We start from the raw sequence: 26,534 nt of genomic DNA, 5'->3' as shown, positions 1-26,534 counted from the left end.
GCCTGGAGTTAATAAATAGGAATGGCAGAAGTTTTCTCCATCTGTATACAAACTCCATTAAAGAATTGGCAGCTGAAACCGAGATGTTCTGATATGAAAAGTTAATGTAAAAATAAACTATGACTCAGCAGCGGGGGTTGGTGGTTCTGAAACAGAACAGCACCAAGTGTGCTTTGAAGAGGCCGGGAAGCTGGTTCCTAAGACCCCCAGTGGAGGTCTGTAGGGAAGAACTTATGCAGATGAAGATCTATGTGATTGGTGGAGCCTGGTCAGCATCATGAATATTCAGTATGTGCCCATGGATATACAGGGCATATACCAGGCAAGGACTGACTGACTCAGGGCCCTAAGTGCAGAGCTGTGTAGCTTGTGTGTGGGTGGTGGTTGGCTGGGCCTGGCAGGCTCTGAAATCAGAATGCCTAGGTTGGAATCCTGGCTTTGCCATTTATTAGCATTCTGACCTTGGGCCAAGAAATTTACCAGCAAAAGCTAAAAGTAGAGGAGATGTGGTGGCTCAAGTGGTGGAGTGCCAGATTTGATTGAGAAAGCCAAGTAAGAGTGCAGGGCTCTGAGTTCAAGCCCCAGTACAAGCACAGTTTTGTTTTGTTTTTTAATTTGAGAAGCGGCGCTATCCAGGACTTGGCACAGGGTGGATGTGAAGATGTTTTCTGTACATTTTAGTCCTCCTTCATCCTCTTCCCATGGTCATTGTTATATAGCTTTGAACTCCATGGAAAATAATTTTAAACTCTGTTTACTTCTGAGGCTTATCCTTGTAGGTGAGAGAATGATCTAGCTGGCCACTTTTGGCCATTTGGCTCTTCCCCCTCATGTTCCTTCCTCTTTTGTTCCTTAGAGGAGAATGTGGCATTGAGGTCACAGTGGTCTGATTGGCATAGACAACCATGCCTGGGCAGAAGCAGAGTGTATGTAGAAACAGGTGCCTGCCCCAGTCCACCCGGAGGTGGGAACCACAAGTGAAATCACCTGGGCTACCGTACAGAGACGCGGAAAGCTATCAGCTCTCCTGAGGCCAGTTCAGCACCTGCAGAAACCCGTGTGCAGTTCAGGGTGGTGACAAGTGGCTCACGGTGCCCGGGCCCCACATGTGTCTGTGTTCCGTGAACTCCGTCTACTCTGTCAGTCAGACAGAAGAAGGGATTTTAGCCAGAACCTTGCAGGAAACTGAGGTCTGAGGATCACAGTTCAAAGCCAGCCTGGGCAGGAAATCCTGGGAGACCCTTATTATTTCTAGTTAACCACGGAAAAGTCAGAGGTGTGGTTTAAGTGGCAGAGCGCCAGCCTTGAGAGAAAAGCTAAAGGCCCGACTCCCTGGCCCTGAGTTCAAGCCCCAATAGAGACACAGAATAAAAAAGGGGAAAGAAAGAAATCCTAGTGGATTATGAAGATCGAGGTTCAAGGGTCTGGGAGGGGCCTCAGTGTCAGTTTTTGGCGGGCAGAGTGGACGTGAGAAAGGTCACTGTGCCCTGTTGGGTGTACACGCAGATGCCCTGGGCACTCCCAACCCACGGACCTGCCAGGCCACCTCGTGACAGGCTCTTTCTGAGCAGCTGGTGGCTAGGGGCCTCTCTGCTCCTCCCTGACTCCTCCCTGACCTAGCGAAGGAGAGTAGCTCTGCCCCTGCTTCCTCTAACCTTGACTTGGATTCAGTGTGAATCATCTGCAGCTTCCTGGGCTTCTGTGTGCAGCCCTCTGTCTTGCCTGCTTGCACGGGGCGGTGTTAACAAATATTTGCCTGTTTGCACGCCCATCTCCTCTAATGACCATGTGACTTTTATTAGTCTTTCTGTTTTATGTGTGGGGTCCAGCAGAGGTCCTGGCTCTTGGTTGACCCTCAACGCCTGTTTGCAGTTGGGTCACACGTGCACGGATGGCAAATGCCCTGTGGGATTAGTCTGAGTGTTCTTATTCTTCCAAGGAGTCGCCAGCCATTTTTCTTGAACACTTCCCCTCAACTCTCTTGCCCATAAACCACTTGAGCAATAACTTGCTGTCATTGTTGCGTTTATCTCCCACGTTTGTTCAAGCCCCTTGATTCTGTTCTTTATGCTTCACACCTCACGGATGCTGAAGTCTAGGGTCCACAGTCTCCAGCGACTTCCACCCTGCCTCCTGGACTGGTGTGAAGATGGCTTTGGTGACTGCTGGCTCCCAGGGTGGGAAGCCTGGATCAGGAATGCACCTGCTGCTTCTGTGTTGTGGCTGTGGCATAAGCCCCTGTTAGCTTCTGTGAACTGATTTTAAGAATGGCATCTGCTGTACAGGGTCGTTTGGGTTGGCATGGTCTCTGCACGTAGGAAGCCCTCGGTGAGTGACACTCATTCTTAACGTCTCATCCTGGGGTCACTGTTCTCGCCAGAGGTCAGGGCGCCAGGGAGAAGGGACATCGGTTGGCCCAGGCATTGATCCTGCTGCTGCTGTGGGCCACAGAAGAAAACACTAATGCGAGAGGGATTCTGGGAATTGAACCAGGGTCTCGCTCATTCTAGGCAAGTGCTGTACCCCCGAGCCACGCCTCCCACCTGCCGACCAGCCCGTGCTTGCACATCGGGCCACTCAAGCTCTTCCTTTTTCTGTCTCTCGGGAGTTGAGAGTTTTCTGTTCCAGACACTCTGAGAGACAAGCTTGTGGCCGAGGCAGGAAAAATTAGATTATCTTTCAGAGACATTGTTGTAGATGGTAAAACAAGTTTTCCTTTCAGAAGGGAGCATGTTCTCTCTGCATCTCTGGATGTACTTTGTTAAACACTAGACAGTGCCGGCACACAGCTGGCTCCAGACACCAGGCTTTCTCTCAGTAAAGAGGCTGGTGTCTTCCAGGCAGAGGTGGCTGTCGCTCTCCTAGTTATCTGGTAGTTTCCGTAGTTCATGAATGTAGGGACACAGGGCTGCGGCGTTCAGGGTCCATGGCAGGATGCGGTGAGAATGGAAGCAGAGCACTGGGTGTCCCTGTCCCTCCCCAGCTTTCTCCTCATGCCTCCGTTCTGTGTGTTGCAGGTGTACGTGTCTTACGACTACGGGAAGTCCTTCAACAAGATTTCGGAGAAACTCAACTTTGGCGAGGGAAATAACACGGCAGCTGTCATCGCCCAGTTCTACCACAGCCCTGCAGACAACAAGAGGGTAAGGTGGCAGGTGATGGAGGGCCCGCGCTGCATGGTCGGGCCTGGCTTCACAGCACCGCGTCTGGGGCCATTGCTGGCTGCTGTGCTGAGGGGCTGAGGGGTCACCGAGCCCTCTGTGAACTTTGCAGCGTGAGTGGGAGTCAGCCACTGTGCTTCACTGAAGCTGCGGGCTGGTGGCGGGGCTGCACTTCTAGGGGTGGATCTGGGCGATTTCAGGCAGGCCGAATACTGGCCAGGCAAGATTTCTAGACAAACAACGGCAGGTTCAGCCATGGGAAATCTGCCAGGCAGTGACTCACTGACTCACCGGTGGCAGAAATGTTTCCCAGGTGCATTGTGATCCACATCACTGCATGATCCTTGCCTTCCCATGGGGCCTGCTGAACTCTTGATTTCCTTATCCGAGTGTGCGTAAGTGTGTCATGTGTCTGTAAACAGCCTCCCACAAAAGCCTCTCAAGCCAGCAGCCTCTGTTGTGTTTTCTTACCATGCCTGGGGCCTCTGATTCTTTAGCAATGCGCCCTGCCCCCCAAGAGTAGAAGGAAGCTTTGATCCTGTCTTCCCTTCCCCCTCCCACTCCAAGCAGGTGGAGGAGTAGAACAGGAACCCACAGCATGCAAGATTTTCCTGCCTGTTTTGGAGCTCTTCTCTTTGAGTTTGATTCCTTATTTTCAGGGCCCCTGACTTCTCCTATGGATGGGCCCTTTGTGGATGATCTGCCTAGTAAAAGCTTTCTGCTTATCCAGATGGGACTGCACGATCCAGGGCCACAGAGCCTTCTTCCAGAACCCTTTGCTGGCTTCTCAGCTTTCCTGTGGTCTCTTGGCAGGAGATCCATTCAAAATATTTAGAACTGTTTTGGGCAGGTTCTGCTCAATCTGAACAGACCATGTCTGGAAGGAGCTAGGTTTGAGAGACTCCCCCCCCCCCCCCCCCCCCGGCCTGGCTAGGTTTTAACCTTTAGTTGGAGGAGGAGAAGGTAGGGAGGTTCTGGGACTTGATAAAGAGGAGGCTGAGGTGCTCTGGAGTTTTGTTTTGTTTTGTTTTGTTTTCCCCAGGCTGCTTACCAGCCGGTTACAGAGAAGGTTCAGGAATCACCAGAACCCTATTGGTACAGATGAGTTTGGTATCGGCATTGCCTAGTGATGTAGGTGTTAGCTACGCACTTCTCTCTCTTATCTGAAAAGAGGGTGGCAGTCTTTTTCGTCTGGGTTGACAAGCAAAGAGCAGGCGTTGGAGAGAACTAACTTGCAGTGTCGACCTGTGGCTGGGTGTGACGTCTCTGGCCCACTGCCCTGTGGTCCGTGGGTCTGGTCCTGGGGACTCACAGAGGTAGTGGGGTGCTCTCCATCTGGTCCTGGGCTCCTGAGGGGGGGAAGCTCTCCGTGTGGGCGTGGCTGCGCGGCTTCCTAAGTGGGCCTGAGTGCCTTCAGGAAGCAAGCCACACTCCATCCATCCTGCCCTTGATCCGGGACTTCTAGCCTGAGGGTCATGTTACCCTTAGATCCTAGTGTCTCGAGGATGGCCTTGTGTTGTCCTGTTGGCCTGCTGGACTTACAGTTTGCATTCCCTCCGCACTTAGGGCTTGGAGCTGGGCAGGCAGTGTGTCCTCCTTCCTGCGTGGTGTGGGTTGTGGTGTGGTCTGGTCTGTGTACACCCCGAGTGGGAGGAGCTGGCAGACAGGAAGGGTGCTGTGCTCCGCTGGGGAGCAGGGGGAGCAGTTCGGGCGTTGGGGGGCCTTTGGGCGGCAGAAGAGTATTCCTGCAGCTCTGGGGCCACAGACCAAGGAGACCTGGTGTGCGGTGGGAGGGAGAGAGGGAAGGCAGAGGTCCCATGGCTCCCAGTTAGGGTCCTTGGCCTTGCAGAGTGGCGCGTTGTCTGTCTCTTGAGGGTGAGCTCGAGGCCGAGGCGTCCAGAGAACAGGATGATAATGGCCACGGAGGAAGGGTCTCTAGTTCTCCTGAGAAAGGCGGTTACCTTCCCCAGACATCTCAGGAAGGAAGAGGTGACTTATCTGAGCTGATTACTTTTACCTTTGTTCCCTAAGAGGCAAATTACCCCACCACTTCCGGGGAAGAATCACACACGCCACCATCAACAGCAGGGTGTGGGCGCAGACACGTCCCCTGCACACGGAGGTCCTGTGGGTTGTCAGTGGTGACAGCGGATGGCCGCAGGGCTCTGGGAGCAGGTGTTGGTGACAGGAGAGGGCAGCAGGCAGGTCTGGGGGGGCTGTGTGCGGTGGGAGGGGAGAGAAGGGAGGGGGAGGCCGCCGCCTGGGTCGACCTAGGGCTCGGCCTGCTTGGAGATGGAGCTGCTGGCCGTGGATGTCAGGCTCTCCTGTCACATTGGTCTCTAGTCCCTCAGCCTTCTTCCCGCTGCCCTGCGCTGCGTCCTGAGCAGTGGGCTGCTGTAGAACCTGGCAGCTCCTTAGAGGTCGTGAGGCTGTCTGGGTGGGGTCTCGCTACATCTAGGGTTCCTCCACAAGGGCCTGTGAAGTGTTCTTGGGTCCCAGTCTTGACCTCAGCAGCAGTGAGGAGTAGCCCTGCCTTCCTCCAGGCTGAGGCTGATCCCAGGTAAACTGGTAGGCAAGTCTCTCTATCCCCCTTCCTTCCTTCCTTCCTTCCTTCCTTCCTTCCTTCCTTCCTTCCTTCCTTCCTTCCTTCCTTCCTGTGTTGCCTTGTGCTCTTCATTAACATAGCATGTCTGCTCTCAGAGCTAGGGAGAATCCCTTGTGCCCAACAGCATGTGGGTGCATTCTGTTGTTATCTTTCCAAAAGAATTTGTATTTCCAGAGGGAACACAACTTAGCCAAAGGCCGGGGCTCCTCTGAAATCCTAAGTGATGGGAGCCTGGGCTGGGGAGCCGCAGCAGGTGGCTGGCTGGAGCTGCGGTCCGGAGGCAGTCGGTAGGGTTGTGCTGCTGGAGACCTGTGGAGTTGGACGGCAGTGAACGTCACAGGCGCCGCAGAGACCTCTCAGCGGGGAGGGGTGCTCTGCTTTCCTGCCGGGTGCGTAGGGGATGCATGGCCTGGAATCAGGGTGCCCCCTATGCCCAGGAGAGAGGGAGGCTGCCTTTGCATGGAGCTGGGATGAGGTGAACTTGTCTCAGAGGAGACGTAGCCACGGGGTGCTGGATCGGATGGGCACGTGGCATCAGGGCTGGGCTGGAGTACAGCCTGGGTGGAGGCGTGGGGATGCCAGCACGCAGTTTCTGCGCAGGGCATCTGGAGGTTTGCGTCTCAAGGGCAGAGCGCTTGCCCTCCGCTGCTTTTCAGAGCCCACCAGCCCTGGGCTGCAGGTGCAGGTGATTGTCTCTTGCCTTGATGACTGTGGGGAGTCCTGCCATAACAGTGTAAGGAAAGGCAGCCGGGTGCCCTTTAGCGTCTGCAGTGTGCATGGCGGGATGGGAAAGAGGAGAGTCTGGGATGGGAACGCTAGCAGCAATGCAGCCGAACCCCCAAGCATTCCACGCTCCACGCGTCGTAAGAGACACCAGGGACTTAACAGAATACCAAGGCTAGGTACTTCATAAAGAAAAAAAAAAGATATTTAGCCTGTCGTTCTTGGAAGCGGAAAAGCCAAGAGAGCATAGTCCCCTCAAGCTGACCTCTGGTGGGAACACTCCTGGCTTCATTCTACCATGGCGGGGATGCTACGGAGGGAGAGATTCCTGGCAAGACCAGAAAGCCAGAGGGTAGGAGGAGAGAACCACTGAATCCCGTCACGACCAGCAATCAGTTTACCCTGCGTGAGGCCCCACCGCTTCAAAGCACCTCCTAAAATCACCACATCCCAGGACCGAGCTTCCAGTGCGTGACCAACCCCATCCAAACACAGGCGCTGTGGGTGCCTGCCCTCCCAGGCAGCACTTGGAGCTGCGTGGAAGGTTTGGCCACGTTAGCCAACGATCGAGGAGTGCCCAGCTTCCACAGGGGCGCAGAGGGGATGGAGGCACCGAGGAACCTGCAAAGGAGAAGCAGGGTCTGCACCAGTCAGGGCCGGAGATGGAAGTGGAGCTAGAAATGAGAGCTGAGATCCACAGTTGAGTGGCAGAAGGCAAGGGAAGGGAGAGAGTTCAACAGCGCCGGGTAAGACCTGTGGTTTGAATCCAGGAAATGCTGAGTTTCAACTGGAAGAGGGAAGGATTGATGAACGGTTAAGGGACAGGCTCTGCACCGGTTGGATGTGGCTTGGAAGTGGGTTTGGCCTTGTGTCCTCAGGGCTTGTTGATGGCTGTGAGCTTCAGTGTTATTATCAAAAGGGGGCGACCACGCCATCTGCTATCCGGGGTCTTGAGTCTCTGCAGGGTCTCAGCCTCTGTGAATAAGAATAGAGTGAAGGAGAGGCATGGAGAACTCTTAGCTTGGTGTTTGGCATAGGAAGATGCACTTGTAAAATTGTCAGCTATAATCCATAAACAGTTAACAAGTTCTGTGATGTTTTAGATTCACAAATATGATCTTGCTGCAAGCCATGAAATGAATTTCTGGAGAAATCTTCTCCAACTCAGATTGCTCTCTTCCCCAGGAACCAAGACAGCTTAGGAGCTGAAGGGTAGTGCTATTTCTAGAGAATACTTTCGTGATGAAAATTATGATAATCATCCCGGGATCATAATTGTTTTTATTGCATTGCATTTGGTTAGTGTCGTTTTTGCTTTCAAAACATTCACTTTTTAAAAAAAAAATGTTAGATTTAATTAGTCTTCTATAGAGTGTGAAGATTTACATTAGATGCTGGGGAGAAAACACAAGAGAAGAACACGGGCTTACATCTCTGGGAAGCTTGTGGTTTGGATTTAGGGAGAGCATGCAGTCTGGAAATGAGGTTAGAGCGTCTGTCCATACCCGGTGTGGTGCAGGAAGGCTCTCAGCGGGAGAACGGGTCAGATGCCGACCGGGAAAGTGTCCTTGAGCTGATTCTGTCAGATTGGCTGACTTCTCGGATGCGGAGGCTGGCTTGTGGGTGGAGCTGAGTTCCTCTTGCTCTAGTTTCTGGTTCGTAGGCCTGGTCCCCTGGGCCGCTCAGGAGCAGAGCTGGCCCCTGGCCTCATTACGTTCACTCCAGGCCTGCATCAACTATGCCCCAGCCTCATTTCCAATCCTTCCCCCAAGCCCTTGAGACCTCCATCAAACTCAGGGGGCCCCCGGCATGGGGTAACCTTTTCTCGCGGAAGTCATGCCTGTCCTTCAGCACCCACCTCTTAGAAGGTGCCATTTCAGATACCTGGGACTGGATCGGTTCCTGTGGGACTCTACAAGGCTTGATTGTTGTGTTTCTGTTGTTTACCTGTGGATGATGGGCAGCTGTGGCCCGGCCTGTCTCTTCCATTCATTTCTCAGGACACTTGGGGAAGGATGCTGGATTTTCGCTGTGGCTTCCCCGGTGTTGCCTGTGCCGGGCCTCTGGTGCACACATTATGTTCAACTGCCCTGGTGCTGCCCCCTGGGAAATCTGGAGGCCACAGCAGCACTGTCCAGCCTGGCCGGTGCAGGAGCCGAATACAGCCAGTCCCTGCTCACCAGAGCTACTTCCTGGTCTGCCTGGGCGTGTCTGGCAGCTTCGAGTGACCCCAGGGCTGCCTGCTCATCTGGCACCATAGTGAGACGTCACCGCGTATCTTGGGTGGATGGGATTTCAGCGGTTTTCATGGAAAGGCACGCCTGCCTCAGAGTGCTCAGGAGATGCAGGGAGATGGCCGATCTGAAGAGCAGGAATCTTTGTCCTGGCTGCCAACACCACCCTCGTGGTGTTGAGCAGCCTGTAGATAGACGCTAAGAATTTTAGGCCAGGTCCCGTTGGAAGGAAAAACATAAAGGCTTACCCAGCTCCACTACCTGGTCACACAGCTCGCTCTAACCCTAACCCTAACCCTAACCCAGCTCGCTGGGGTTTCCCCCTGGCCGGTCTCTGCAGATCTTCCTTCCTTGAGCCTGGTTTGGTGTGTCCATTGACAAGGGATGCCGGGAAAGCCTGGCGTCATGAGTGTGGGTGTGCTATGTGCACGTGGTTTGGAGGCAGCTGTCTGTGCAGTCGCTCGTGGTTTGGAGGAAGTGCCGCTCCGAGTTGACCTGCTTTTTTTTTTCTTTGCAGTACATCTTTGCCGACGCTTATGCCCAGTACCTGTGGATCACATTTGACTTCTGCAGCACCATCCATGGCTTTTCTATCCCATTCCGGGCTGCTGACCTCCTCCTCCATAGCAAGGCCTCCAACCTTATCCTGGGCTTCGACCGGTCTCACCCCAACAAGCAGGTAAGAGAGCTTTTGGAGCACAGTGCCGTGGATTTCTACTCCGCCTGGCTGGATTGCAGCGTCCTCTGAGTGACCTTGCCTCCTGCCCCTCCCTCCTCCCCTCCCTCCAGCCCTTCCTCCCCCGGGCTGGCCTTTGTAGCTACTATTTCACTTAGCACAGCTAAGGAAAAGTATATCCTCCTTGGCACCCTCTGCCTGGGTCCCCGCCAGCACCTGACGCCCGGCACTTGGAAGGCCCTGTGAGTCTAACACTGGGCCTTTCTGGGCTGATGCCTTTGTGGTCAGTTGAGACCCTACGATTTAATCAGAGTCACGTGAGATTTCTGGACGTGAGCTCTTTGGGGACCTCTTGTCACGTTTTCTGTTCGGTGTCTCCATCCTCCACCTTTGTTATTTTTGTTTGGTTTTGGCCAACCTGGAATTGAACCCAGGGTCTCACATCTCCCAGGCAAGTGCCCTGGCACCCCACTGTGCCCACAGCCCCCCCTCAGACATACCTGCCGTGGTCTACCATTAACTTATAGAATAAGTCAACTTGTAGAAATTCTTGTAACTTCTTACAAGGTACTTATAGAGTAAGTACCATTATTCTCCCTTTGTGTGTCAGCGTGTGCGTGTGCGTGTGCGTGTGTGTGTGTGTGTGTGTGTGTGTGTGTGTGTGTGTGTGTGTGTGTGTGTGTGTGTGTGTGTGTGTGTGTGTGTGTGTGTGCGCGCACTCGCTCCTTGACTCCAGGACTGAAGGAAAGCTAACAGGTGAGGAGAGCCAGGGTAGGATTTGTATCTCAAGGTTGAAACAAGAAAAGGGGTGGGACATAAACTTGTGAAACCTGTAGCTCCTGTATGATTGGGTTTATGATGCTCCCCAGTGTTTTCTGCTCAGAACTTTGGAACAGTTCTTTTGCTTTGCCGGTTGTTTAACCAAAACACAGATCTGTTTGTGTTTGCTTGCCTTAGGGAGTAACCTAAGCTTGCCTCAGCTGGGTTGGCTTACCAGAGGAGGTGGGTTCTTGTTATTTTTGGTCTCAGGCTTCTTAGTATCCACTACCTCGTGCCAGAGGAACCCTCTGGTGTCTCTGGAAGTTGCGGCCCTTTGGCCATGATCAGCAGGTGAATGACCCATGGCCAGGTTCACTGTTCACTCCATTCCCTGTGGTGCTCTGCCCGTCCTGAGTCCTCTGCATTCCGCCCCAACAAACCAGACCTGTTACCGTGCTGGGAGCTGATCCCAGGGCCTTGTTACATGCCAGATGCAAGTTCTGTATCTTAGCTCATGGTTTTTATTTTTCTTTTCTATCTTTTTCTTTTGGTTGTGGTAATTATACATAACATACTGTTTACTACTTATCTTTTTACTTTTTTGGAGAAGATGTTGCTGGGGCTTGAACTCAGGGAAGGCCTTGCATTCTTTTTTTTTGGAGTGGGGGGGCTTCCGGTCGTGGGGCCTGAACTCTGGGCCTGGGCGCTGTCCCTCAGCTTTTCAGCTCAAGGCTAGCGCTCTACCACTTGAGCCACAGCACCACTTCCGGCTTTTTTCTTTTTGCTTATGTGGTGCTGAGGAATCGAACCCAGGGCCTCAGGCATGCAAGGCAAGTGCTCTACCACTGAGCCACCTTCCCAGCCCCAGGCCTTGCATTCTTGCTTGGCTTTTTCACTCAAGGCTTATGCTCTACCATTTGAGCCACACATCCATTTTCAGTACACATACATACATACATACATACACACACATGTGCACACACATATTTTTTAATTCAGTTTTAATATTTTTGCAGTGTTGGAGTTTGAGTGGAGGGTCTTACACTTGCTAGACAATGACCACATGAGCCACGCCTCCAGCCATATCTTCACTTTAGTTATTTTTCTGAATATGTTTATGCCTGGACTATCTTGGACTGTGATTCACCTATTTGAGCTTACTGTGGAGCGGGGATGGCAGGTGTATGTTGCTGTCCCCAGCTTTGATTGGATGAAATCAGGGGCTCCAAAACTTTTTGCAGAGGTAGCATTGAGCCACGCAGATCCTCAGATCTCAGCCTCCTGAGTGGCTGGGATTACAGGTGTGAGCCATTGTCCTGGCTTCCCATAGCCATTTCTAAGTGTATGGGTCATTACATTCATTGCTGTGCAATCTCAGCATATCCATTTTCAGAACCCTTCTCGTCTTCAAGCTCTGTCCTCACTGGACGCCCCCTCTAGCCCCCTGGCAATTGCCGTCCATTCTACTTCCCGTCTCCTCATATCAGTGAGATCATACTGTGTCTGAGTTATTTCACTCAGCATAATGGTTCCAAGGCTCATGTGGAGTCCAAAGAGTCTCAGAATCTCCACCCTTCCTAAGGCTGAGCCTTGGTCCATTGTGTGAAGAGGCCACATTTTACGCGTTTTGCTCAGTGGCTTTCCCACTAAGCTTCACGAGCCGAGGCCCTCATTACAAACTCTTCAGGGTGTTGTTTTTCCAGTCACAAAGTGCATCACCTGGAGGGAAGTTTTAAGAACTGTAGCTTCTGATAACCTTTAAGGGGAAGGCACCGTGCTCATTCTTCCTTACTCCTGGGTGCCTTGGTGACTTGGGCCCTAGGGTGCGGCTCTGTCCTGTCCTCTCTGTCTGTCTGAGCTGGATAGCCGCCCTGGTGGCAGCTTGCCGCCGTGCTGGACTGAGGTGCCGGGCAGGCCGTACGCGCCTCTCCTCATGCCTGCTTCTTGCTGTTTTGGTCTTTGCAGCTATGGAAGTCGGATGATTTCGGTCAGACCTGGATCATGATTCAGGAGCATGTGAAGTCCTTTGCTTGGTAAGTTGTGTTTTCTTGTAAACCTGACTCTTCAACACCTCATTTCCAGGCCCAGCTCCTTGCTTGTGGGCAGGTCTGTGGCCCTCCTCTGAAAAGCGAAGCCGGCCAAGAAAGGAAGGTCTTGTGAGAGTTGAGTAGAGCCTTGTGTTTTCCAACCCATCGGGGCGCCCAGGGGAATCTCCCCGTGACCCTCGCATGTAACAGAATTCCTAAAGGCTCATTTTTCAAGCATTGCACAAGGAGTGGAATTTTCCTTCATATAAAATTCAGATATTTGTTCATTCATGATGCAAGTTTTTTTTTTTTTTAATGTCTGGTAAACATAAAACCTACTCAGTACTTTAGGGTGTAAGAAATTGAATCACTTAATTGATGTAGCTGCTAAAGAGAAGATAGTTTAACAGCTAAAAGGAGACATTGCTTGTACCTGACACACAACTGGGAAGCAGCGGGCACAGAAGCTGGAGTGGGGCTGGGGCTCTTTCTTCTGGATGTCAAGCTGGTGGAGTGAGCAGCTTCCGGTGGGGGTATTATCTGTGGTTGAGGATGCACGTGACAGGTAGGATGCAGCATTATGGGACAGTGGGAGACAGGGATTCCGCACAAGGGACAGGATGGCTGGAAGCGGCAGTGGAGCTCTGTGGTACGTGAGAACACGCATCTTCTGTTTGGACATTGGATTGGGGGAAGTTTGGGAAGAGAATGCAGTAGTAGCTGGGTGTGGCCATGCACTCTTGTAAATTCTAGCTCTCAAGAGAAAGAGGCAGGAGAATTGGGAGTTAGAGGCACATCTGAGTTACGTAATGAGTTCTAGGCCAGCCTGGGCTACATAGTGAGAACCTGTCTCACAAAAACAAAAAACCCCTAAACCCAGACCGAAGAACCCAGAAAGGGATTTGCACTGAATTCTGGGTAGCGATGGAGAGTCATTGCAGGTGTTTGAGGAAGGGAGTGGAGCGGATGGACTGCAGTGTGAGTACAGGTGTTGCTAGCCGCGGTTGTGTCTGACCTTGTGTTTTGGTGGCAATGTAGCGTTGTCACCTTGACCGCAAGAGTTGGCACACGTGCAGGGTATGTATAAAGCACATTTCCAAGAGGGATTGTGGGGTGAGTGGATTTATTTAGCTGCTATCACCCTCAGCCACAGACCCGATGGAATGGAGCCGTCATGGATTCCACATTCCTATGGGGAAATCCTGTTGGCTCCAGCCTCAGTATCCTTGTCAATCTCCTGCTCAGCTAGCTACTTCTTTACTCTGAGCCCAGCTAGTCTTCCTGCTTTCAACTCTTGTCCTTCTGCAGTTAATTCTCAGTGCGGGGACAGGTGGATCCCGTTACAAGCAGGTCAGATCATATCATTGTTCTTTCAACTTTTTCATGCATCGTGGTTACTGCGGGTAAAGTGGCTGGTGCCTGCTGACCACAGGACACTGGGCCTTTGCACTTGCTGCTTTCTCCGTTCAGGATGTTTATCACCAGGTCACACTGTCTGCTTTTGGTCCTTCACCTCAGCAAGTCATTGCTCAAGTAGTTCTTTGTCAATGAGGCCTACCTAGAGAAGCGTATTTAAAGTTTATTATGTATATTTAAGCTATATACCATGCAATGGGATATACCTAGTAAAATAACTCATAGTTATTTTTCAGAACTGTCAGTTGACTAAACATAACTAAATATGGTGAAGCAAGTTACTGCATCACTTCTTACACACAGAATTTGTGTGTGAGAGAGAGAGAAAGAGAGAAAGGAGTTGGTACAGATCTATTCATTTCAGCCTTAGAAAATGGTGTACTTTACCTCTTATAGACATGTAGGTATCTTAAGAGAGACTGCCTATCTTTGTCTATTAGATAGCTAAGTGTCCATTAGAGGGTTGTGTGTCTGGTTTGGGGGGATTTTAGGTTGTTGGAGGGGGAATTCCGCATCCTGAGCGAGAGTATAATCTGATCTTGCAGAGAATAAATAAGAAGCACGGTTGTTGAACCCCACTTGGTAACCTGGAAGCAGGAGGGGTGTCGGAAAGCTCAGCATTTATTTATGCTGTGCTGAGCTGGAGGTTGGCGGTGGGACAGGAGAAGACCTACCCAGAGGGCCTTGGCCTGCCCTGCACACGCTCCGGGAGGGCTCTGAGGCAGAGAACAGGAAGTGTCTGTGGGTGAGACCAGGAAGCTGGGAGACAAGATGGTGGCCAAGAATAAGACCTTGTAGGCGGAGCGGAGCCTGGAAATGGATCACGCATGTGGATTGGGGAGTGGAGCTGGGATGAGAATCACAGTTCCTGGCTTCCTCTTTTGGCTCAAGGAAGGAATAATAGAACTGAACTCATCTCAAAATATCTCAAGGAGGGTTCCTTCTTTAAAGAAAGAAAAAAAAAAACCTAGCAGCCTACTTGGAATTTGCATATCCTCTAGGCTACAGGAAGTACTTTAATCAGTGCTTCTAATTGTGGTGAAGAGCACACGCCACTACCCACCCACACAGAGCATCTGATGATACAGAATAGCTTTCTCCCACATTGGGTGCCCAGGCTGCTGCTTCTCCACTGTCGTGCTCAAGTCCAGATTTGAGGACAGAAGTCAAGCCTTCCCTGGTCATGAAAAAGTGACCCCTGTCAGTCTGCATTCATCTTCTTTCTTCCTCTTTTCTGGGTGGAGGGGGCAGTCAGAGCGGAACCCTTGGGATAGAGGAGGCTTGGAGGCTTGGCGGCCCTGCGTGTGGGGTCACGGCTTCGCTCTGCTGCGCTTCGTAACTTGAGCCCAGAAACCCCGCCTGCTTGCAGCAGTCCGTGGTGTATCCATCGGGAAGCTGCTCGCCCTGTGCCCTTTTCCACGCCGCGTCTCACGGGCAGGGCCAGCGCGTGCTTTGTGCTGAGCCCAGGATGCTTTGGGAGCCACAGGCGTGTAAGACACCTTGCCAGTGGCCGGTCCTCTCCTGAAGGAAGGTGTCTCAAGCACGGATGGTACCGTGGATAGCTTGCATCAGGGAGCCCCTGAGTTCTCTTCAATCGTCCCCACATCCAATCCTCCATGCGTCTCATGATTGAATACGGGGGTGGTAATGGCACCTTTTTCCCTTCAGGGGAATCGACCCCTATGACAAGCCAAACACCATCTACATTGAACGGCACGAGCCTGCGGGCTACTCCACCGTGCTCCGCAGTACAGACTTCTTCCAGTCCCGGGAAAACCAGGAAGTGGTCCTGGAAGGAGTGAGAGACTTCCAGCTTCGGGACAAGTATATGTTTGCTACAAAGGTGGTGGTAAGTGGAGCACACACACTGCTCTCACGGGGCAGGCCGTTGGAAGGTTTGGCAGCCCCATACTCCCTGTGAATTTGTCCAAGCAGAGGGGCTGGGGAGATGCTGGGTGGTCCCTGGCGTAGAAAGTTTAGGATAAATACTCAAAGTGCCTGTAGACTCTGAATACAGAGAGGAAGGATGGACATAATCATAAAGAATAATAAGCAGTGGATGATGATGATGATGATGATGATGATGATGATGATGATGATGATGATGATTTGTGTGTGCAGGTACTGGGGCTTGAACTTGGAGTTTTATGCTCTTGCTTAACTTTTTCACTCAAGGCAGGAGCTCTACCATCTGAGCTGCACTTATATTTGTGGCTTTTTGCTAGTTAACTGGATATAAGAGTCCTGCCTGGTCTGTCCTTGAACCATGATCCTCAGATCTCTGCCTCCCGAGTCGCTAGGATTGTAAGTGTGGGCTATCTCCGCGTGGCGGCTTTTTTCTTGTAACCCTACTGCATGGTGTCTTTTAAATTTAGACTGATTTCTTTGGGATTTTTCAGCACAAGTGTTTATGGCCAATAGGTTATGGAGTCCCTGGCCAGCGGAATTAATACGCAAAGCAAAGCAGTAACTAGGCTCTGGCTGTCAGGCGGCCAACTCTCAGCCTTCAGGAGAGCCCTCGCTTTGAGCGGCTATGTTGGAGCCAGATGTTGTAAAAGGAGGGCTTGCGCACGTGAAGGCAGAGCCGCTCATCTGCTGCTCTATCACCCACAGCCTGTGTCAGCCACCGCCATCTAGAGCGTGCTGGGTCTCCGGGCCTGGGAGCTCCAGGCTTGCTTTCTGAGGACTGGTCAGCCTTCTTTGAAAGGAGCAGGAGGCTGCCCCCTTACCCTCGCTGCTGACCTGAGAGGCTGCAATCTCCCCCATTCTCATTTATTTCTGTGATTGGAAGCAGGCCAAGCAGAAGCAGTTAAACCCTGTGGTAGGATGCGAGGTTAGGGTATGGGAATATCCCGCCCATGTTCCCCACCAAGCAGGGAAGGGTCGGGAGGAGAGGCACACACAGGCCTCCCTGAAGGCCAGAGGCTTTTCCCATCACTTACTTTCCAAAGTGTGTTCGAAAACTACTGAGCTCTCAGGCTGTTTGCATTGAACTGTCGATATTAGCTCACTCCCTTCCTGCTTTGCCTGTCATTTTCTAACACACACACATGCACACACACACATGTGTGTGTGTGCACACAGAGAGCCTAGGAACACACACACACACACACACACACACACACAATTCAAGCATATGTGAATTGCCTTGGGGAGGGATGCAGTGATAAGAACACAGGTGGAAATAGGGTTGAAGCATTGGTACCTGTGACCTTGAGATTGAGTCACCTTGATCTCTATTGTCTAAAAATTTTATCTTCCACTCTCTAGCGGGCCCAGGCCTTTGTTTGTTTGTTTGTTTGCGTCCCTTGGGCTTGAGTTCCATAGTTTTATTTCCTGACTCCTAAGACCCAGTGACTGGTTTTGCTTGCGTTTGGGTCTGAGGTGGATGGAGACGGTGCGTTTCTCTCACCTTGCCGTTCCCAGATCTCACAGCCACGGCTACAAGTCACGTCCTTGTTGGAGCGTTCAGTGCCTCCCCGCCAGTGTAACAGCTCTGTCTGTGGTGCAGATGCAGCTGATTTCCTGGTCAAGGGTAAGGTCTACCTGGGTTTTCTCTGATGTAGCCCCTGCACCTGGCACAACATGTGGTGTGCATAGCAGGCGTGTGGTCGGATTGAGTCCAGGCCACCTCTGCTGACCTCACTTCAAAAGCTCAGCCTAGTAGATTGACACCATTTTGGTGGGAGGGTGTGACACTCCACGGTCACCTGACAGTCTCCAGCTCTTGGCAGCAGAGTTGTGGTCACACGCTGGTTCTCCCTCCTACACATGTCCCGGACTCCGCATTCCCAGGTCGCTGGTGAAGCCGAGGCTCTGGGTAAGGGCGCCCCGGGCGTGGCTGGCCGCACGGCACAGGTGCGCTTGTTACAGAGGCGGGTTGCAGGCAGGTTGCTCTTCCCGCCCCCGTCCCCATGCTTCGCAGGGGACAGAGGAGACACCGGAGTCTGAGCAACTGCCCCGAGGCCTTTGGTTTCTGGAAGTGTCACTAAGACGCAATTATGCAGTTCCCAAAGGATGGCGGAAGAAACTCCACTGGCATCGGGTTATAAAACAGTGTTTTCCTCCTTTTTATTACATTAGACGACCAAGCCGCAAGAATAAATGAAATTTGCCTTGGTCCGTTAACTCTCCCGGTAGGAGAGAGTGTCACCTTTATTCCGGGGCTTTCTTCCTTCCCGGGCTGTCTGGGCTTGGGGAGCTCCCACTAGACGGCACGTTAAACAGATCCAAATCAAATTTGGAAAATGAAGGAAGGAACTAATTTTAAAGCCACCGACAAAGTTGGTTTGGAGTGATTAACCCTTTCGTTTCCTTCCAGCGCCACGAATGATTAGCATCTTTTGCAAATTTCTCAGTCTGTGTAGGGATGGCCACCTGGTGGCCGAGTCTTCAGAACCGCCTGTGCCCTGATGTTCTGGCACTGGGGCTCATCTGAGCTTTGTATCTGATGGACCTTTGATTTATTTCCTTATTCCAAGTTTACGTCTTTCCCTTGTTATTTGACATGAAGTTCACGCATTTGTCTTAGTGGCCTCTATCAAAATGATAGCACCATCAAATTCCGTGGTCAGCTAATCTGGTAACTTGCAACTGTTAGAGTCTTTCTGGTGGATGACAGTTCGTTTGAGGGAAGCGAGGGTTAGTTAGTCCCCTGGGTCCCACTCACAGAGTTTGGCACAAGCCAGATGCAGACATCTCTTGCATTGACGTGTATCAGTAAGCAAGGATTACCTGTGGGCATTGTGAAACTTGCTCTTTTTCCTTACAGGACAGGCAGCCACTCATGCTTTGTATGATGTAGACCTGGTGCTGCAGAGCAGGCAACTGGCAAACAATGGCCCGACACCTGCTTTTGTAAATAAAGTTTTATTGGATCACAGCCATCCTGCTTGGTTCACATGTGTTCTTTGGCTGCTTTCCTGCAGGATTGCATGGTCTTACAAAGCCAACTTGGACCTGGATGCCCTTGAATCCCCCCTCCCCCCAAGGAGCTGGGATTAGATACAAGGGCTGGTTTCATCTTTTTATAGTTAATTTATATTTTTAATCTATACTTTTTTTTTTCTTGCTGGGCCTGGGGCATGAACTCAGGGCCTGTGCACCGTCCCTGAGGCTCTTGGGCTCAAGGCTAGTGCTCTACCACTTGAGTCAGAGCACCACCTCCAGATTTTTCTGAGTAGTTTATTGGAGATTGAGTCTCATAGACTTCCCTGTCCAGGATGGCTTTGAACTGAGACCCTCAGATCGCAGCCTCCTGAGTAGCCAGGATTATAGGCATGAGCCACCGGTGCCTGGCTATTTAGACTTTTTATAAAAGACATACGAGTTGCAAATTTATTCTGCCATTCTGTGTACTATGGTTTCTCTTTTTGATATCTTTTTTGGCACAAAAGTTTTTAATTTGGGTGAAATTCCAGTTTACCTATTTTTCTTCTGCTTATGCTCTTGATGTCTTTTCTCTCTCCCTCTCCCTCTCCCTCCTTCTCTCCCTCTCCCTCTCCTTTTCTCTCTCCCTCTTCCTCCTTGTCTCCTTCTCCCTCTCCTCTCTCTCTCCCTCTCCTTCTCTCTCTCCCTCTCTCTCTCTCTCTCTCTCTCTCTCTCTCTCTCTCTCTCTCTCTCTCTCTCTCTCTCTCTTTCTTTCCCTCCCTTCCTTTCTCTCTTTGTGGTGCTGGGGATAGAACTCAGGTCCTGTCCAATACCAGGCAAGCCCTCAGCCCCCCCTTTTTTTTACCCCCGGTTTGTTTTGGTAAGTCCAGTCTACAGTTCTCCAGATCTGCCTACCTCAGACATTTAAAGCGGTATGGAGGCTCCTTAGATCAAAATACCTACTCCATGCTTTTTGTAGGTTGCTGGGTTTTTTAAATTATTATTTTCCCAGCCTTGGTTCAGTGGATTTCCTGTAAAGAAAGCCTGCCTTTGTAAAGATTGCATTCATTGTGGTGTGTCTCAACATTGAAGCACACTGACTGATTTGATAGTTTCTTAAATGCTTCCACCCAGTAAGTCCCTCTGCCTCCCCTGATGGCCTTGGGTGTCTTGAGGTTGACTTCCAGTGCTGCAGGCTGTCCTGGTGTCACCTGCTTGTGCAGAGCCTCACGGTCAGCTGGAGATGAGGAGTGGACTCTTCTCCCTCTCTCTTGAGCATGTGTTTGCCCATGTAGCTTCAGGAATCTTTCAGAATGTATCAACCAAAGCCTCTTCGTTGTATCTCCTCCAGTTTTTCTTTTACAGTCTTAAAGTTAATTTTAAAAAACTCTTAAGTAGTCGTGCAAGGGGTTTCAACTCAACGTATGAGTTTATGACTACAGTGCATCTTGACCAGTGTCACCCCTCTCCCAGCCCCACCCCTCCCCTCCACTTACCTGATTGCATTTTCACACAGGTACATTGAATATGATCTGTATCCTCTCACCTTTCCTCTCTCCAAGTGCTTCTCTTTTAAGCTTTTGTGTACCCAAACTGCTGGTGTTGCCAGTGGCAAGCTGGAAGTTGAGCATTTGCCAACTGCCAGTCTTTACTTTGTGTAAACACGCTGGGAAGCACTGGAGAGCTAGGCTGGTGGTGGAGGGTAAGACCTGAAGATTGAGTTTTGCCACGAACTACCAGACTGGTGAAGGACCAAGCAGGTTCCTAACAGTGCGGTGATGGGAGTTCCAGCCCAGTAGTTGACTGCTGTTCTGCATAGCTATGAGGCTGGTTAGAGTCCCGGTGTCCGAGAGGAAAGGAGCCCCAGGTGCGGGGAGGGCAGGCCGGGCACAGCGCAGACTGATGATGTGAAGATGGGCGTGTATGTGACAGACAGCAGCCATCACCCAGAGGTGCCCTGGGAGGGAGCCTGCGGCCTGGGCGCTGACAGAGGGATTTTAACCTGACACTCATCTGTACTGTTTTATGAACATGGTTTGCTTTTATAATAGCAGTGAAAGAAAACCCAACCCACAAAACATCTCTGGGGGTCACTGACGAACGTTTCTAATGCAAATTGCAGCCAGTCCCGCGTTTAATTGCTGATCATTGCTAGTATTTTCTTGGAGGTAATTCAATAATACGATGACTCTTTAAAACTACTTGAGGAGTGAACCTGAATTGCCCTGGCTTAGGAAGAATTTTTCTGGAAGGTATTGACATACATAGGTGCGTTTTGAATTATTTTTTTGTTGGTTCATTTTGGTATTTTGTGATTTTTGTATTTATAGAGGCAGAGTAGTCTTGAATATATTTTTTAAGGGATAAGGACATTATTAAACTTATTTTATTGAAAATTTATTGAAGACTGATTTAAAAGATATATGATACAATTATAGATATACATTATTATATATTTAAAGGAAAACATAAACCATACTAGGAAGAAAAGCTAAATTCTCTCAAAATATCTACAAATATATGGTAGTTTTAAAGTAAAAGAAACACTTTACAAAGGGTGTGCTACCTTTTATTTATTTACTTTTTAAAATCTTGAATATATTTTTAATTCTCAGCCCTCCCGGAAGTAATCAGTAAGAACTTTGAGCTAATGTTGGGCTTTTTGGTGGTAGTGAAAACTCTCTTCTTTGGTTAAACAGCAGTACCGAGGTATGAACCTAGTGCCTTAGGCTTCTTCGCCCGGGTGAGCCATGGCATCTCTGGCCATTTTGGTTGTTTTAGATAGGGTCTTAAAGCTTTTTGCCTGGGCTGGCCTTGAACCATGATCTTCCTATCTCTTTCTCCTGCATAGCTGAGATTATAGGCATGTGCCACCATGCCCAGCTTTTTATTTTATTTTTTGAGTTTTTTTTCTCCCCATATTGTTCTCAGACTGCAATCGTTCTACTCTCTGCCTCCTGAATAGCTGAAATTATAGGTATAAACCATTGAGCCTGGCCAAGAAGTACCCTTTTTAAGCAATACAGTTAGAGGTAGTGAAAATAAATAGGTGAACTATATGTATTTCATTGATATCTGCATAGTCATAAAGATTTATATGTTATTAAAATCTCATTGTTTTAATGAGGGCTTTGGGAACTTATATATACACCAAATGTGCTATTTTAATAGAGTTATCATTTCCTATAGCTTCATAGAAGCTACTAACACAGTTTTCGGGGTACCATTTTGGAAAAGCAGGCTTTTATAATTCTGTACCTAGCTTCTTTCAAACTCCTTCTTTTATTCCTTGCTGGTACCAGGACTTGAACTCACAACCTCATGCTCCCTTGGCTTTCTTGCTCACAGCTGATACTCTGCCACTTGAACCATTCCTCCAGCCAAACTTTTTGTTGGTTATTTTGGGGATGGAGTCTTGCCCAGACTGGCTTCAATTCTTGATCTTCTAGATCTCAACTTCCTAAGTAGCTAGGATGATAGGTATAGAGCTACTAGTACCTGGCTCGCTCCCATTTCTCTTTAAGTCTCAGCAGCCTGCAGTGCTCAGTCCCAGGCCTAGGTTCTCTTTATCCGATTGCCACGCAGTACTTAGTATCTGCTCAGGATGAAGTGGCCCAGCTCAGGCTGTCCAGTGACGGCACACCGCGAAGCAGGGACATACTGTCTCAGCCTCTGCTGTGTGTCTGTAGCGGACCCGCAACCACCTTCCCTCTTCGCTTCTTCCGCTGTGTTTTGAGTGGGTATCGCAAGGCACAATTAATTTTCCTTCTCCTTCTTTCTTGGCAGCATCTCCTGGGCAGTCAGCAGCCATCTTCTGTCCAGCTCTGGGTCTCTTTTGGCCGGAAGCCCATGCGAGCCGCCCAGTTTGTCACAAGGCATCCTATTAATGTGAGTGACATCTGCTGGAGGGTGGGCGGAGGTTGGGGGCAGGGTGTCACGCAGATGGCCTGCTGGGGTAGCTTCCCTGAAGTCGCTCTCTGGAGAGAACTCTGGAGAGAGCTATTATGCTGGGGTGTGTTGGTTCCTTGTTGCCCACTTCACCGTTTGAAGTGGTGCTGAACAGGAGCCTTAATTTGCTTTAAGTGGAATAGGATTGGCAGAGAAGTTGGAGCCTGGGAGGAGCCCGTGGCTTCGCCGGGTATTGCTGCCGCCATGGGAAGTTTGTACGTAGTGCTTCCTTGTTGAGCGCTTGCTTTGTTTCTCACAGCGAGGTAGGTTCTGAAATGACTTGGCTTCTGCCTTGTAGAATCAGGTTGAAGCCACCAGGAGCAGAGGAGAGGAAGCATGCACCGTCACGTGCCTGAGTGTGTGACGTTAGACAGACCACAATGTTTGATGGGGCTGAGGGGAGGGATTGACACCAGGAAGGAGGTTGCATAGGAGGCCTGATTTGTCTGATTTGTTGGGTTAGCAGCCCAGAGAGGTCACGTGATGGAGAACCCTCGTGCCCGTGGGTCTCTGTGGGTTTTACCTCCCTTTAGACACCTTAGGGGAAAGGAAAGGAAAAGGAAGTGCATGCTCATCAAGATAAAAGGCCTCACACGCATGAAAAGAGGCCTCTCGTGAAAGGAAGAGCAGAAAGGGAAGGCTATTACCTCTAAAAGAGGTTTTTAGGTCATTTATGGAGCTCGGAGGCCTGTTTTTTCTTTGTGCTCTGTTTGCTCACAAGGGGCCCGGCCTGGCTGCATAGAGGCCTCAGACACCACAGGGCAAAGCCGCCCGCGCCGCTCTGCCCGGGCTGGGGCTCTCTGAGGCCTTTCTGTCCACTTCCGGTACGGAGACATTTGGAAGCCGCTGCTTCACCGGGCTTGACTGTTTCTGACTTACATATTCTTGGCTTTTGATTCCAAAGGAGTATTACATTGCGGATGCCTCTGAGGACCAGGTGTTCGTGTGTGTCAGTCACAGTAACAACCGCACCAACCTGTACATCTCAGAAGCAGAGGGGCTGAAGTTCTCCCTGTCCCTGGAGAATGTGCTGTATTACAGCCCGGGAGGGGCTGGCAGCGACAGCTTGGTGAGGTAAGGAGACGGCCTTCTTAGGTCACGGGGTATCAGCTGGCTGGCACTCGGAGCTCACTCAGGAGGCCGAGACCTGAGGATCATGGTTTGAAGCCAGCCTGGTCAGAAATGTCTGTGAGACTCTTATCTCCAATTAAGCCCCCAAAAGCTGGAAGTAGAGCTGTGGCTCAAATCCAGTATATTCTCCCTCCCTCCCTCCCTCCCCCTCCCTCTCTCTCTCTTTCTCTCTCTCTCTCTCTCTCTCTCTCACACACACACACACACACACACACACACACACACACACACACACACACAGAGCAACAGTCTCTCTGTGCTGAGCTCTCCACCATCAGCTACTTGGGTAGGCTTACCTAAAGCACATCCTCCATCTCACTGCCTAGAAATGGCTGCAGTTGAATTGGTCCAGGGTCTGATCAGGTTGGAATTATTGAAAAAAGCTCCCCAGCAATTCCTCTGTGCAATCAAGACTAAGAGCGGCTATTCTACGTGACATTTAGGGTCATGGCTACTCTGCTAAGCACTCCCTGGGTTACCTTTACTGAGTCATCTGCTGGTGTGGTCTCTGAGCTCTGGGAAGGAGCTTGGAAGATAGCAGCGTGTCAGGCAGCTGGCATGTGTGGCCAGTCACTGCCTCCAAGTGACTTGGGTTAATTGACACCATTATTCTCTCTCTTAAAGTTAACATGGTGCTTTGTAGAGAAACGATGCCCCAGTGACACCGACCCATTATCTATCTGTTAGGACTTGCATAGAGCTGTTTGTGGTCCTAGCCCTGAGTGCTCTTTGAGAGCCCTACCAACATGGGTGGGGAGGAGTCAGGGGTTTGGGAAGAACAAGGAGGTGTTTCAGGTGGTTTGCAGCTGGAAATCTATACGTTCCAGACCTGAGTGGCAAGTATGGCAGTGAGGACGTTCACTCTGCTTTTGGAAGAAGGTGCTTTTTCATCTTCTTGTTTTGCTTCCCTCCCCTTTGGAGGTGTTACTTAACAGTCAGCGTAACAGTTGAAAATGGAGTCATTTGTCGGCGTTGGGTCTGCCGACGGTGTTGTGGGACCACAGCTCTGTGTACTTCTAGAACGTTGTCCTTTCCCCAGGAGAGAACCCCAACCCTGTGGCCGGTTACTCCCCACTCTCCCCTCCTTCCAGACCCTGGCAGCCACCGTTTTCCATCACTGTAGACTTGCCTTTTCTGGAGAGTCTATATAAATGAAACCAACAGATGTAGGTGACCTTCTGTGTCTGCTTCGTGACTCCCTTAGTTTGTGTTTTCAAGGTTCATCCATGTGCAGCATAGGCTGGCACCTCCCTCATTTGCCTGGATGAGTAATCTTCCCTTTACCTTGTTTAGTGATTTTTAGGATCTCCTGGTCTTTCATTGACTGTCTGTCCACTTGGAAACCCTCTGGCTGCGGGTGGATGAGGGGGAAGCTCTCCAAAACATTTCTTTGTCTTCCCCATTTATCAGGACACCATTCAGGCGAGTTTCTCATGGTGAGGGCCAGTAGGAGCCGGGAGCTGGGGGACAGGCCCCCAGGCAGCAGTGAGCTCAGTGTTATGACCGGAGGGCTGGTTCACCCACATAGAAAACCCTTTGTGTGTGACAGCCTTTCTTCCAGCCCTGCCTGAGCGTGCATTCTCATTAAGAAATTGAAAATAGATTCGCATCAAGAGTCATAGGCCAACATTTTGCTTGGCTTTTCCCTCAGATTTTATCACAGGACTGTGGGAGGCCAGATGCGGTCAGCGAAATGGTCATCTGCCCCTCAGTCTCAGCCAGATGAAACAGGATATGGGTGAACTAGCAGATGACATGAGCTGACTGATTTCAAATCCACTTGTGTGGTATTTGAAGTGAGCTGTTCTCTGAACTACCCAGGAAAGTGTGGTGCGAAGGGACTGGCTCTTATTTCCTCAGAGAAATGACAAAAATCCAAAAGAAAAACCAACCCCTCAAACCTCTTAATGGAGGGCTTTCCCGGCATTCTGGGATGTGCTGTGTAGGAACCTTAGGAAAAGCTGTACTTAGCCCTAGGACCCTTTGGAGGAACCAATTTGCTGATGACATGTTAGGCCCGTAGGGGTGACTTTCAGAGGGGTACTGGCTGAGGTGCTGGGAATGGCTGGCAATGTGTGGAGTTTTCACTGAGCATGTCTGAAAGGTACACGGTGAGCTGCTTGGCAAGTCTCGGCTCAGGGCTTTCCGGGAAGAAGGGGTGCTCTGATGTGGGCTGGTGAGGTTAGGATGGAAGAAAATGCAGGGGGCAAGAACGAGAGAGGGAGAGAGAGCTGAGGGTGAGTTGAGTTGCTTCAGGGAAGGTCGAGGGGAGGAATGAAAGGATGGACCCAGACTAAAACAGAGTGAATGGCAGGCATCTCCTTGGAAGCCAAAGATAAAGCTCTAGGACTAGGAGCACAGGGAGGAGACATGGCTTGTTGGACAGAAACTCAGGCCTTTCAGGTGTAGGAGGGAAGCCAGTGAGCCCTACCGTGCAGATTTCATGGTGACAGGTTCAAAGACAGGCAAACAGAGCCGGAGGGCCTGGGACCCTCAGCTGATTCCCAGAGAAGAATCTGACAGCCCAGGGTGCCCTACATCAGAGAATGCGGTCTCAACTTGGCATCTACTCAGGATTTCGCCATCTTGCTGCAGCGGCTCTGTTGGTGCTGTTTGTTTCTTTTTCCTACCTTGGATCTTGTAGCCTGTGTCTCCCATCTCTGGTGGCACAGCAATCGTCTAGTTTAGGCCAATGAAGGGAAAAGCGGTTTTCTACTTCATTGTGTAGCTCCACTGGCTCAGCACCTCTGAAATAGGGCACGGTTCCAATTGAAAAAGCTGCGACCGAGCCATGGAGACAGAGCTCACTTGTGTTTGTAGTGGGTGAACCGTTCCCACGCAAAACTCTCCTCCAGGGAAACCACTTCCCCAGTGTAGCAGCCAGAGCCTGGGAGGGCCTTCTTTTCTGCCTTCCTTCTAACAAGCAAAGCTTCAGGCTTTCTAGAACCGTCTACAGTATTACCTATTGTAATTATGTGTTGTGCC

The 26,534-nt window shown here is 50.7% G+C and overlaps 1 protein-coding gene across 1 annotated transcript in view; it reads left to right on the top strand.

The window, feature by feature from the left end:
- The window catches only part of LOC138810258 (sortilin-related receptor-like), a 121,105-nt gene that overhangs the window by 17,126 nt on the left and 77,445 nt on the right, over positions 1-26,534 (top strand). The window contains exons 3-8 of the mRNA XM_069997396.1: positions 3,018-3,143; positions 9,241-9,402; positions 12,124-12,191; positions 15,270-15,450; positions 22,257-22,358; positions 23,323-23,492. Of these exons, the coding sequence (XP_069853497.1) occupies positions 3,018-3,143; positions 9,241-9,402; positions 12,124-12,191; positions 15,270-15,450; positions 22,257-22,358; positions 23,323-23,492 (809 nt within the window). The remainder of the gene's footprint in view (positions 1-3,017; positions 3,144-9,240; positions 9,403-12,123; positions 12,192-15,269; positions 15,451-22,256; positions 22,359-23,322; positions 23,493-26,534) is intronic.

The sequence above is a fragment of the Dipodomys merriami genome, unplaced genomic scaffold (genome assembly GCF_024711535.1).
Source record: "Dipodomys merriami isolate MVZ:Mamm:240054 unplaced genomic scaffold, mDipMer1.0.p SCAF_103, whole genome shotgun sequence".
Lineage (NCBI taxonomy): Eukaryota > Metazoa > Chordata > Mammalia > Rodentia > Heteromyidae > Dipodomys > Dipodomys merriami.
The sequence above is the reverse complement of the archived record's forward strand: the minus strand, read 5'-3'. Positions and strand labels throughout refer to the sequence as shown.